This window comes from Acartia tonsa, chromosome 8 (assembly GCF_053477335.1).
Source record: "Acartia tonsa isolate MP-2025a chromosome 8, ASM5347733v1, whole genome shotgun sequence".
Lineage (NCBI taxonomy): Eukaryota > Metazoa > Arthropoda > Copepoda > Calanoida > Acartiidae > Acartia > Acartia tonsa.
Genome location: NC_137267.1, coordinates 35,230,036 through 35,244,103, shown reverse-complemented (window position 1 = coordinate 35,244,103; position 14,068 = coordinate 35,230,036). Strand labels below are relative to the sequence as shown.

At 31.1% G+C, this 14,068-nt stretch overlaps 1 protein-coding gene across 2 annotated transcripts in view; it reads right to left on the bottom strand.

Annotated features, from left to right (window-relative positions):
* Positions 1 to 14,068, bottom strand: part of LOC145326807 (uncharacterized) — a 66,980-nt gene that overhangs the window by 11,814 nt on the left and 41,098 nt on the right. For both annotated transcript variants that reach the window (XM_080170230.1, XM_080170229.1), the window contains exons 8-17: positions 13,053 to 13,182; positions 8,817 to 8,956; positions 7,957 to 8,059; positions 6,752 to 7,052; positions 5,457 to 5,664; positions 5,040 to 5,106; positions 4,230 to 4,293; positions 3,583 to 3,698; positions 913 to 1,001; positions 416 to 458 (exon numbers count right to left, since the gene is read on the bottom strand). In XM_080170230.1, the coding sequence (XP_080026356.1) occupies positions 416 to 458; positions 913 to 1,001; positions 3,583 to 3,698; positions 4,230 to 4,293; positions 5,040 to 5,106; positions 5,457 to 5,664; positions 6,752 to 7,052; positions 7,957 to 8,059; positions 8,817 to 8,956; positions 13,053 to 13,182 (1,261 nt within the window). The remainder of the gene's footprint in view (positions 1 to 415; positions 459 to 912; positions 1,002 to 3,582; positions 3,699 to 4,229; positions 4,294 to 5,039; positions 5,107 to 5,456; positions 5,665 to 6,751; positions 7,053 to 7,956; positions 8,060 to 8,816; positions 8,957 to 13,052; positions 13,183 to 14,068) is intronic.

Genomic DNA, 14,068 nt, shown 5'->3' with positions numbered 1-14,068 from the left:
TTAGACAGTCAACTTAAAAAATCAACCAGTCAAAATTTAATAAAAGTCCACAAATTGTTAAGCCAACGAATAAAAACGTTATTAAAACACTTGAGGGACTAGTGTAATAAGTGAAGCTCATAATCATATGAAGAAAAACAAGAAAACAATTTTCTAATCATTTTACTTTGGCATCCAATTACCGCATAGAAATAATGAATATTTGAAGTTTTAAATTTTAAAAGAAGCCTGACTAAATTTTCCTTTGGTATATTTTACTCCCCAAAACCTACCTTGGACCTATGAGAAAAGATAACTAATACAAGCAGGTTAGCAAGACCTTTTGGTACTAACAGACAGATATCATGCTTCTTTTATATTAGGATAACAAATATTATTTATTATATAATACAAATGATTTGATTAAATCTTTCCTAGATGTTTTTCTTTTTTATGAGCATTCAGTTCCTTCAAAGTCTAGATAAAAAAAGGAGGTATAAAGTTTTAATTCTAACTTTAAAAAACCAAATCTTCATGGGAATCACCAAAACTTTCTAGTCTATCTAAAATGTTAGTGTTTCTACTACTATAAATGTTATCTATAATACAAAGTAGAATGATGTCTGTCCGTTTGTCCGTCCGTCCCTTAAGATCTCGGTAACCACTGAACCGGTCGGATTCTACTCTTCAGGGTATACACCTATTGGTCCTGTGGTGTTTATAGGATATATTCTTGGGGGGTGTGACACCCCAACCCCCCTAAAAATGAAAATCCCCCCCCCCACAAAAAAATTGTTTTAGGCAGTTACTTCATAATGAATGGCAGCACCAGAAATACTTATTTTTTTTTAAAATTACCTCTCGGGGTAAAGCCACTGGTGAAAACATTACCACAATTTTAAATACCAATTTAAAAACTTTATATCTGTTCCTGTAATATTTGTGAGCATATATTGCAGTGAAACACACCAGGATGATTACTACGCATATGCAATTTTAATTTATGCGGACCTCTAAAAAACCTATAAAAAAATAGTTATTTATCGCATTTTATAATAAACAGATTTCCCCGGATATTTAATTGTTCAATTATAAGATTTAAACCAGTTTTTTAGCCCCGAGATTTCGAGGGCATGGGCTAAAAAGTTGGTTTTAATCTTATGATTGTTAGTAGCGAAGCTACTCTATAATTCACTTTGTCCGTCAGTCAGTCCGTCCGTCAGTCAGTCCGTCCGTAACGCTATGGGGGAAATGGGATTTACTCAGCACCTATAAAAGATAGAATGCTGAATTTTTTTGACAACATTCCCATCATTAAGGAGCACAATTGACTATATAACATCATTGGCGTTCGGACCGATTTTTAGCAGGTTTTAGGCTATTTCTATATTTTTCACATTTTTCTCCATATCTTCAGTGTTTATGGTCCGATTTTCAAAATTTTTTCAGTTATAGATATCAAAATTAAATTTCCCGTCGTTTAAAGGAACAACCATGAAGGCCAGACTGCCTCTTTAGCAGGTTTTAGGCTATTTTTATATTTTTCACATTTTTCTCCATATCTTCAGTGTTTATGGTCCGATTTTCAAAATTTTTTCAGTTATAGATATCAAAATTAAATTTCCCGTCTTTTAAAGAAAACAATCATGACGGCCAGACTGCCTTTTTAGCAGGTTTTAGGCTGTTATTATATATTTAACATTTTTCTCCATATTTTCAGTGTATATAGTCCGATTTTCAAAATTTTTCAGTTATAGATATCAAAATTAAATTTCCCGTCTTTTCAACAAAATAACCATGACGGCCAGACTGCCTTTTTGGCAGGTTTTATGCTGTTTTTATATATTTAACACTTTTTTCCATATCTTCAGTGTATATGGTCCGATTTTCCAATTTTTATAAGTTAAACTGTTTTTAAACTATTTTTGAAAGGTATGTCAAAAATATACTTTGACACCTGTAGAATCATACTGCAAAGCCAAAAATGAGAACAATTGCCCAAATCAATTTTTATTAGGATTTTAAAGTTTATTTTTTACTATGGATTAAATAATTTTTACTGAATCGTGATGTTTCTTTCCTTTGTAGGTAAAATACTCAGCTTTTAGAGTGTCTTGCTTCGTAAATATTGTATGCTAGTATACAGTAAAGTTAGGTCTTTTGATTTTATCTATCAATACTAATTAAAAATTAATTCTTTACAATATATCAATGAATTAACATAAAAATGTTTCATGTCTATTATACATTAAAACACATAAAAATTGGCTGTAAAGGGTTAAATAAATTAAGATAACAACAAATGTTTATGCAATACAACAAATTTATTATTGTCATATATACATTTATGATATAAAATAAGATTATTCAAACATATTTTTAAAAGTATTTTTAAAAAGTATGTATCTTTTATGAGTAGGGTTTTCATTCTTTTCATTTTTATTAAATAAAATTATTTAACTATGTTTGAAATAAGTCACTTTGTGAAAACACTCTTTTGGTAATTATAAAGAATTGAAATGAAAAAGGGTTTCTTATTGGTTTAAATTCAGCATTATGTTTTTTATTGTATTATGTCTGATTTTTCAATGAAATTTATTGTTTTAGAAAAAAAAATTATTTCCATTGAACAGAGTAATGTTTTTTTTATTGTATCAGTATAAAGTGAATTATATAAAATTGTTTACTAAGTTACAATATTACACGAAGTAAAAAAAGACCTTTTGATCTGGTAAAAATTACCAGAGCAACAGTAAAAATTAATTTTTAAATCCCCCAAAAAAAGTTTATTGGGGACTTAATTCAAATTTGGGCTCTGCAGTCTGATTCTATAGGTGTCCTAGTATATTTTTGACCCCACATTCAAAAATAGTTTAAAAACAGTTTAAGGATTTAAAAATTAAATTTTTTGTCGTTTTAATAAAACAACCATGACGGCCAGACTGCCTTTCATCAGGTTTTTGGCTATTTTTATATGTTTTACATATTTCCCCATATCTTTGTTTATTTTGATGCAATTTTCAAACTTATATGGGATATCAGTATCAAAATAATTTTTCCCATTGTTATGAGCATCTTTAATATAATTTACTTTGACCATCGTCATCATGCAAAATAAAACAAGGTTTCATGTTTATTTTATCCAATAAATCTATTCTTGATTTTAGTAAAAACCTTTTAAATCTACCTGTACGTATTCCCATCGACGATTTTTTGTGCTTCGCTACTTATGGATGTTGTCATCCTTGTTAATTTCTTAATCGTAGAAAACTAGATATAATACGATGACATACATAATTTTATTATATGGATAAGAACCTTTCATATGCATCGGATAGTAATCGGTTTAGAAGCGATACTGGAAAAAAAGATTAAGTCATAATGCTTGTGCCTTACATGAAGGTCAAATTCTAATAGAAGGTATGTTTTTTTTAAAGCGAAGCTTTTCTATGATTAGGGCCAGACCGTTTTAGACCTTTGCTTTTATGGAGGTTGTCCAAATTAGTTATATTTTCCACTTATGACGCCGACAGTATGATCGATGGACTAACAGACAAAGTTGGATACTTAGTATCCTCACTTTGAAAGAATTATCAAACTTACTCGCCACAGGTATCACAAACAACTGTCTCTTTGTTTTTATGCATGCGGATAATATGTGTTGACAGACTCAACTTTGATTTGCACATTTTACCGCACTCTTCGCATTTCAATGGATTCTTAATAAAAAAAAGAATTGTTTCTTGATTCATCACTTTAATTAGCACTAGCGACTACGCCCCCTTGTGGCCTCTAGGTGCACTTTAGGGTGAGAGTCAACACCCCATCCGGCATTTAAATTTTAGTTTTAGTAAAAATTTTTTGAAGAGGGGTCATTTTTTCTAGGGGCGATTTCTTTTGTTAAAATAATGAAAACCTTCGGCAAAAAATTATAAACCTTCCTAGGACCTATGTAAAGCTACATGGTAAAGGAGAACCATATCAGTTCAGCTGTTAGCAAGATCCTCCAGTATGCAGACAGACACACAGACATATTGTTAGGGGGACTATGCACAAACGGGAGCAAGAGATACTAAGGGGTCAACATATCAATCCTAAAAACATATCTAGCCTCAAAACTTGGTACCACTATAAGGTAGAATCCATGAAACAGAGACCCCAACTAGTCCAGCGGATGCAGGGCTGAAAAATCATCCGGACGAACAGACATTATACTACTTGGTATTATAGATAATATACATGAATTTCACCTCAATGCCACGGCATACTTTCTTGTGCTTCTCCATATCATACCATAATTGTTTACAATTTCTGTTTTCAATTGATTTTAAAATTGGAACTACTTAAATTTTATATATGACAGTCTACTGCACAACATACCCCTTATAGTTTTTCTCTTAATGAATTAATCCCTTTTTTTGTGAGCAAGGAAGGGATACCTAAAGACTATATTTTTACATTTTTATGACATACTTGCATGCCTTATGTTGGCTTCTCCTTAAAAGAGGAAGAAAATATTATAATATAATATATACATGTATTACAGTTAGCAATCCGCCCAATTTATGGGCCGGATTCGGATTCTTACAAAATTCCGCCCAAAATAAAAGCGGATAAATCCGTGGATTGCGGATTACAGTTTTTTAGATTGTGGATTCTAGCAATACTTTTATAGGTCTTTTTATAAATAAATAATTCTAGCCCCTACAGCGGCCATCTTTTAACCCTTACTTAACCTAACCTAACCTAAAATAAGCATTGAAAGCTAATTTTAAATAAAATACAATAATTCTTTAAATGGTACCCATCATTTTACTTGTAGGAAACAATAAAATACTTTTTTAAGTGCTACAAAAGTCTTAAAAATTAATAATCCGAATCCGCAATTAGAATTGCGGATTCGGATACTTGGTTCAAAAACTGGCGGATTGCTGATTTCGGATTACCATCCCTTATATGTATGCAATTTATTTTAGTATTATCTATTGCAATCTTTATCATATTATTTACGGATAGACCCATTTGATGATGTTTAAAAATAACGTTTAAAATCAATCCTGCATTTTTTAAAGTGATTTCTTTTGTTATGATTTCTTCTTTCAAACGAAAACAGGGGTTGTTCACACGCTAAAATAAAATATGTTTGACAATATTCTTAAACATAAATAACTATTCCAGTATGACCTTGAAACCAATTATTATTTGCTGGATTGGAACCGGTTCTTAGACATACTCGAAAATCATGTAATTTGTTACGAATATTAAAATGAACAATCATAAGATCAATAACATTTTTGTTAACCCAGGTATTTGGCCTCTCGGAGTTAACAAAACCGACTTTAGACTTTTTATTTTATTTATGATTCAATAAATCACTAATACAATTTACACACCAAAGGAATATACAAACAAAATTGTAAAAACTGACTCAAAGTATCCATAAAATTCTTAATGTAAAATCAAGAAAAAAAAATTACTTTTACAAGCCCCCTTTCTAAAATGCATCTTCATATGATGTTCTATCTGATGAGCCTCAAAATTCCGTTCAGTGCAAATGCCGCACCCTGTGCTGAATTCTCCATACAGTGCATTTTTAAAGAAACTCTTCCTTGTTATCATAAAATAATTGTAGTTTCCAGTATCCAGTGCGTTCAATATGCCATCGTAAGTGTATATGCCTCGTCTCTAAATAAATACATTAGATATCAAGATGTTTAACAAGACAATTTATACCCTCGGCAAAGCGGGATCGAGACTGGCCCACACCACGTCATACTAGAGACGTTAAAATAGTATCTAAAGCTGCTATCAAAGAGTTGGGTGTCTTTTGGATGTTACTTAACCAAGTATCCGAGTATTGTATCCATTACCAACAGATGGTGATCTGGCTACTATAAATGATCACTTTAAATTAAGGAGAATTCTGTCCCTACGAGGTATTGAGACAATCTAAGAAATCCAAACAGCTGTACTTAATTTTAATAAAAACTTTGCAATTAGTAAAAATAAATAATAAAAAAAATAAAATTAAGTACTACTATACTGGTGCTGCCAGTAGTTTTATGTGAACTAACTTCCCATAAACCCAAGAAAAGGGGGGGGGGGGTATTTTTTGTTTTTTGGGGGGGTTGTGGGTGTCCCACCTGTCATTGTTAATGATTATGTTGTTTTATCTATGATATGTTTATTTATTTCAGTTTGTGTTCTGTCAAGATATTTATTCATCTATGAAGATTTGTTTATTTAATAAATATCTTAAATGTTGTGATGCTGTGTATTTATTTATTACTATCATTTATCGAAGCTTGGACGTCTTTATTAAATTGCAGATACTTTAGTGGTGAAAATCTTTTTAAGGTTTTAAGATTATTTGCTTTAATTATGATCTGTTTGTTCCAGATTTACAATGATTGGCTAGTATAGACTTGGTGTGTTGTTGATTCAATATTGAAAGATATTTATTAAATAAACAAATCTTCATAGATGAATAAATATCTTGACAGAACACAAACTGAAATAAATAAACATATCATAGATAAAACAACATAATCATAAACACTGACACCACCCCCCAAGAAAAAAGCTTATAACCACCACAGGACCAGTAGGTATATTCCCTGAAGAGTAGAATCCAATCGGTTCAGTGGTTACCGAGATCTTAAGGGACGGACAGACATCAAGCTACTTTGTATTATAGATAATAAACAAACAGAATTTCTCACCATGTCAAGGCTACTTCTTTTAAAGGTAGACAAGAACTTAACAATTGTACCTGAGGAAATGTATTAGTAAACTCAATCAATCTCTTTGCTTTGATCTGGTTTGGTTCATTGTCAAATTCAGCTGTCTCAGCTTTATTTCCAATGCTATCCTTGTTGTCATCAAACTGATCTTCAGATAATTTTCCTTCGGATTTAACCTTTTCAACAATTTCAGAAACTACATCGGGGTTGGGTTTTTTAATTGTTTTTCTCAATCCCAGCTTCATACCAACTGAAAGACATTTCTTAAAGCGGCAGTATTGGCAATAATGTCTTGTAAGCTTTGTAATCTCACAGTCGCCATATTCACATCTAGAAAAATAATAATTAAATTTTTATTAATTAATTTTCTTGCATCAAAAATTACAACAACAAAAAGTTTGGGGTATAGTCCCTTTCATGTCAACGTCTCTTAAGGGGCGATTCGTAGTATTTTCATAGTAGCTTTTGAGAGGTTATTTTAGGTTAGGTTAGATGATTGCCCCGCAGTGGCTATAAATAGTAGAAAAGCTACTGTTAAAAAACGACAAAACGCCCCTTAAGAGGCGATGCCACGAAAGGGACAATACCCAAAGTTTGTTAAGAATGACAACGGAAATTTAGTGGGGGGTGGAGGAAGACTGCTCGTTGAAATAAGATCTTGCTTATTTGAGGGATAGATGGATATAGAATCAATTGCATCATGTAGATGTAGTTAATTGATAATGATCGAAAATGATGATACACAAAATTACCCCTTCTGTGGATTTTAATAAGTGGTTGAAACGTTTGAACACCCAACTTAATAAATCAACCAATCAAAATTCACTAAAGTCTCTAAAGTTATGGCAACGAATAAGAAAATATTATAATAAACTTTGGGGACTAGTGCAAGGACGTCCAAGCGTTTGTATTTAGAGGGAGTAAAAATCTAGATTGAAAAATTTTGGTGGGTTAATTTATGTTCATCATATAATAAAAATAATAATAATTCATACAATAGCAACAAAGAAAAAGTGGGGACACTGGGCTGTCTTTTAAACTTGTCCCCAAAGTTTTATAATAACGTTTTCTTCTTCGTTGGCATTACAACTTTGAGGACTATAATGAGTGTTGAAACGTTTCAACCACTAATTTTAATCTACAGATAGGTTAATTTTGTGTGTTATTATTGGGGATGTACATCAATTATTGGCCATTGTCTTATCCCTTTAGATCCCTGATAGAAACACTTTACCTTTTCTCTGGATCAGTATAAGCAAAAAAAGCAGAACACACATAACAAGAAACTGCTCCCATATATTTATGAACTTCGGTTTCGTCGCCACAGACGGTACATTCTAAAAAAAAATGCAACAACATCCTTAAAATTAAAGCACAAAAACATTAGCAAAGTTTGGGTATTATCCTCTTAAAAATATTTTTTTTCTTCAATATAGCATTGTGTGAGGCAAAAATAGGAAAGAAAACTACAAGGGTCACCACTAAAGGAGCACAAAAAAAGTGTAGAATAGCTTAATAGTTGGAGGTCAGAATTTTTTCATAATGATTTCAACATAAAATCTTCTTTAATTTTTTTTTGCTTGTGAACAGTCCTGTTTTATTCCTAAAAACTATAGTCTGCAATGACTGGATTTCTTTTGTTTACAAATAAGCACAATATTAAGAGAATGCCACAATTACCCTATAATTTCTCGATGGAGAAATACAAATTTTGCCCCCCCCAACGACAGATGAAAAAGGCAATTTAATAAACTTTGCGTCATTTTGCCCCCCAAATCAATTTTCGAATTAATTTCCTTGTTGGTTATACCTTATTACTCCATATTTATTTTATGTTCTCCATTACAGACGGACCAAGTGAGTTATAAACTAGATGCGTACTAGTACGGAGAAGCTCCACAAAAAATTGACTTCTATCTATAATATCAGCTGAGTAAATCAAATGACCGCCAGAGCATTACAGTCAGACTGACAGGCCATGTAAATTATATAATGAAAGCTTATTGGTTTAACTGATAATCTTCACAAAAAATTCCAGAAGTCTATCTTGACTAGTAGCTGAGAAAAAAAACCTTTCCCTTTATACATAATTACCTCCATTATTGTCTTTAACCTTCTCAGGTTTCATTCCGACTTGTATACATTTGTTCCAGCGGCATCTTTTACAAACATTTTTGCTTTCCTCGGTTATCTCACAGTCATCGGTATTGTTAATGCAGGTTAGATTGCCAGCCCTTTATATTTTTGGAGTATTAAATAATGTAACATATTTATTAGACTATAAAAGTTGGAAAGATTTTTAATCAATATAATAGATTTGAAATCTGCATAAAATGTTAAGGATTTTTTATAAAATTAGTTTTTTAAATAATTTTTTATTTAAAGGCGCAAATACAAATTAAGTTAAATAATTTTGAGATCTGTGATTGCACAATGCAGCAAATGTACGTTTTTTTGGACATTTTAACTATGTCTACTAAAAGCTTTATAAATCGATCAATTCTTGGGATAAATCAATGCAGAATACCAATTTAGAATCGCCAATGCAATGAGAAAACAGTAGATCCATTTTTTAATTAGCTAATTATGAATTTTATTATTTTTTCAACATCAAAACATAGCCTAAAATAAATTATAGAATTTTGTTTAAGTTTACCCTTTTAATAAAGTAACAGGATCTGGTTGCGTCAGTGTGTACTGTAGGATCTCGCTAATCGCTGAACTGATATTATTATCCTTTACAATGTAGCTTCACACAGATCCTGGGAAGGTTTATAACTATTGGGGGGGGGGGGGGGGGGGGCAACACTCTCACAAGAGAAATCGCCCCTAGAAAATAAATACTCATCCCCCCCCAAAAAAATTTTCTTTTTAAATTTAAAAACTAAAATATAAAATGGGATAGGTCAAAATTATCACCCCCCCCCCCCCTATCTCAAGTGCCACATAGTTGCTATATACTAGCTATAAATTAAAACAGAATTATTTAGTCTAACGGTTTGTACCACAACTATTCAACTGGGAGTTGTCAGTAGGTCTATCTGTCCCTAAAAGATAAGCAGTAAAATAACTATACTTCGTTGTTTGATGACAGATTTTAAATCTTTAGGTAAATGCTTAATAACTTAGAATTATCTTAGAAATCTCTATATTAAAGTGTCAAACTTGTTGATTTATTATTAAACTTCCCAAGGAATGACTTTCTTTTATTGGTCTGGTACTTATAGACTTTATCATTCTTGCTAATTAATATGCAACACATTAAAATGTTTTTTAAAAATCTAAAATTAAATGTTAACAACCCTTTATAAATAAGTTAAAAAAATTTTTGCCTGCCTGTATTAAGAGAGATCACTAAATGCTCATGCAGCTTCTTAATGTCAGGCTAAAGTTTGAAATATTATGTGTATACTGCTTCACTCTAGTCCTACCAAGATAAACCGTCCTTGAAAAAATAACTCTTTACCCAAGTTTTAAATTTAAAACAAAAACTAAGGAGAAGTCTTGACATTCCCTCTTCTCTAGGTGACTAGAATGATAAAAAATTGAAAATTTCCATATGTAGAAAGCAATAAAAATATTAAAGAATTGGACAAACAGACGAACAAATGAGTTACAGTGTAGTGTAGATGCGCCATAAAGGGGAGTCAAGGTTTTATCATAAAAATATTCTACAATCTATACGTGACATACACAACTAAAGAGATCAATTTCACCCTTATGTCCATGATAGAACATCAAATCTAAAGAAGCAAGGAAAAAGTATTTTTCACAGAGAATTTCCATGACTCTCTAAGCATTCTTGACGGACTAAGTGAGATATATAAATGATGCTTATATAATTGTTATGGGAAATGTTAAAACAAGGACCAATTTTCTATCTTAAATAGCACCTAAGAAAAATATTTGACATTTGAAATTATATGAGTATCTTCGTTAATAGGATTGTAAATGATTTTATTATAATGAAAACCAAACTTATTTTTCAAATCGTTGCAAGCATAATATTAATTACCCTTCTCTTTCAATAAAGGGACAAAAATATTTCCTTTTGTATTTTTATTGCTCTTGTATAAAGAAATAGGGTTATTTATGTTGGTTTTCCTTTGCTACGCTAAATATAACTGCTAAGATAAATTAACAAATGCTTTGATAAAGTCAAACATTACACACTTTCTCACTAAGTAGGGACTGTATAAAAATGTGAATATACGAAAAAAAGCCTCTTGGGTAAACATTGGACCCACTTTTTTATCATTATTATAACCTTGCTAAATTATAAATGTATGTGGGAAGGTTACCCAAGCGGCTTTTTTTGAGAAATAACCTAAAGAACATAAAATAAACGTAAAAATGAAACATATGAAAAAACAATTATTTTAGAAAAAATGCCTTTAATTCATAATAATGATATAAAAAATATATCTTTTTCGGGTTTTTTATTTAGTACTAACATTGCCATTACTGATTTTAACAATTAAAAGCGAATAGAAAATTAATTTATAAGTTAAAACATTGCTCAATTGACATAAGGTCGAAATTATTAAATTTCTTGAATTGAGATAATTTCTTGTTTAGGTAGCCAACTTAAACGAGTTGGTACTCAGTCAATTTTAAATATTTTCTAAAAATTTCAACTGCTAGTTTCATCATTATGCTTATATTATATATTAATTAAAAGATGAGGTTCAAATTCTATGGTTAAAAATTTTGAAATGTCCAGCTTTGCTGCACTGTGGATTGGTGGATTGAAAACTATCTGCGCTCTGATTGGAGAAGCTTAAGTGACGTACATCATTCAACCAATTAGAGCGTAGGTAGTTTTCAATCCAGCTATCCTATTGGTCAAAATTTATTAACTTAAATCGTATTTGCGCCTTTAAATAAAGAATTATATAAAAAACGAATTTTATAAAAAATCCTTAAAATTTTATGCAGATTTCAAATCTATTATATTGATTAAAAATCTTTAAAACTTTTATAGTCTAATATTTATATCCATGTTCTATTATATTTTTACACTAGAACATAAAAATATTTCTACATATATTCAATAGGTTTTTATAGCTAAAGCTCAGAAAAAGTTAGACCAAAAATTTAGCCAAACTTAGCAAATAACCAAATCGTAAATACAGTGTGGCCACAACCAAAAAAATACTGATACTGAAGAAAAAAAGGAAATACTGAAAATACTGAATCCTAAAATAAGAAAAAATACTGAAATACTGAACAAAAAAATACAAATACTGAATAAATATTTTTTTATATGATTCCTCATTTCAAAATTTCATCTATCATAGCATTATCATTAGGGGGATATTTTAAAGATCTTTTAATTTTGCCTCTTAGATTTTATTGCACCAATTAAGCAGAAAATGACTGATAAATATATTAAATGATTACAAAACTTAAATACTTTTTAGTTGAGTTAAGAGCATAGACGTCCAACCTTTTCCCCCCCAAAATTTTACCGGGGGTAAAATTTGTTTGGGGCGGGAGGGGGGGGGGGTAATTACCCCCTATGAAATCTATTGGCAGGGGTAAATTTTGTTTACCCCCCCCCCCAAAATTTACCCCCGGGGTAAAATTTTTGAGGGGGGTAATTTAAATTTTTAAAAATATTTAGTATTAAAAATGCGCGTAGACAATAATATTAATATTAATATTAGTAGACAAAAAAAATATCTGAAAAAAATACTGTATAAAAGCATATCAACTATCTAAAAAATTTATATTTGAGATGAAATTAAAAAAAAATGTATATTACCATAAAAAAAGCAAAATTAATGTACAAAGTTATAGGGTAATTTAAAGGAAAGTAAAGTGAGGCGCGAAGAGCCGAAAAAATCTGACATCAACTACTTGAAAAAACATCTTATTTATGCAAAAATTTTTAGAATTTAAGAAATAATGAAAATACTGAATCATGAAAATTTCCAAAAACTGAAAAATACTGAATAAAATTTTCAAATACTGAATATTCAGTATTTACTGAAAATACTGAACCCCCAATTTCCAAATACTGAAGAATACTGAATATTTTCAGTATACTGAAAAATGTGGCCACGCTGTAAATATGTAAAATTTATATTACATTGATTATTTCAAAAGATTAATAAAAGATACCTAGTGAAATTACTTTCCGTATGTAGATTATTCTATCCATTAAAAAAATTAGTAAAAGAAAAGTTCTTTTTTTTCAAAGGCTTTTTGGAACCTTTTTGAGAAAAAGGATAAATGCAAAATGCAACATTAATGAAAAAGAACATTATTTTTAGATCTAAACAGTCTAAAATCTATGTCCTACACAACTTTGACTAGAAAACTAACCTTTCTCCAGAACAACATCTTCTAAAAAAAGAAACACAGGAAGCACAACCCTTTGCTCCATAATTACGACATTTCAAGATTGCGGGGCTGCCACAGATTTGACATGCATCAGATGATGACATGCTATTTTCTACAAACAAACAAAAATAGTGTTTTCTAACAAAGTGCCTAGCAATCACAGCCCCCCCCCCCACCATCTTATTTTAAAATAGAGACCCAATAAGTACCCTTAAAATTTATCTCACATTCTGTAGGCAATTTAATAACCAACAAATTTGCTTTTATGTTTTTTTCTGTCATTCGAAAGGAACATGGAGATAAAGGTCATTTTATGAAGGTAGGACGAAAATTACCGGATTAACCCCCCCCCCCGAAAATAACCCCCCCTCAACCTTTATTAAAAAATAAGGTGAGTTGGTATTTAACCCTGCAGGATGTACTCAACTAACAGGTCTAATCTGTGGGGATACTGTAGCTCTATGGTAAAGCACTGAGTTACGGTAATGAGAATTCGAGTTCAAACCCAATGTGTTGCTATCAAAACATGTTGTCTCAAATACTCCTATCAATTCACGCAACCTCCCCCTAGTTGCGGTAGATGGGAGATTGTTTGGATGTTTAATAAGCAAGAGTAGAATACCAACACATCCCTTAATCCCAGTCTTCTCTCAGGAGAGAGTGTCATTCATTTCGATGGCTTAATCTGGGACACCTGCCATACTGAAAATCGGAGAGGGTGAGGTAATAACGAGGAGCTCTCATAAGACAGGTGGTTATACTATCTTACCATACTCCAGGAGTCTTAGGTCCAAACTCTAAGAAACTATGGCTAATCAAACAAATCAAACAAACCTGTGCTCAATAAAAACAAAGATACCTCAAGGAAAAATTCAAACATATAAAAAATAAACTACCCCCTCCCCCTTATTTTTATAATATTTTATAAAAACATCCCTTTAGCTGCTGAAAGACTGTCATTAGTGGACCTAATGCCCCAAATCTGAAACCCCCAGCTC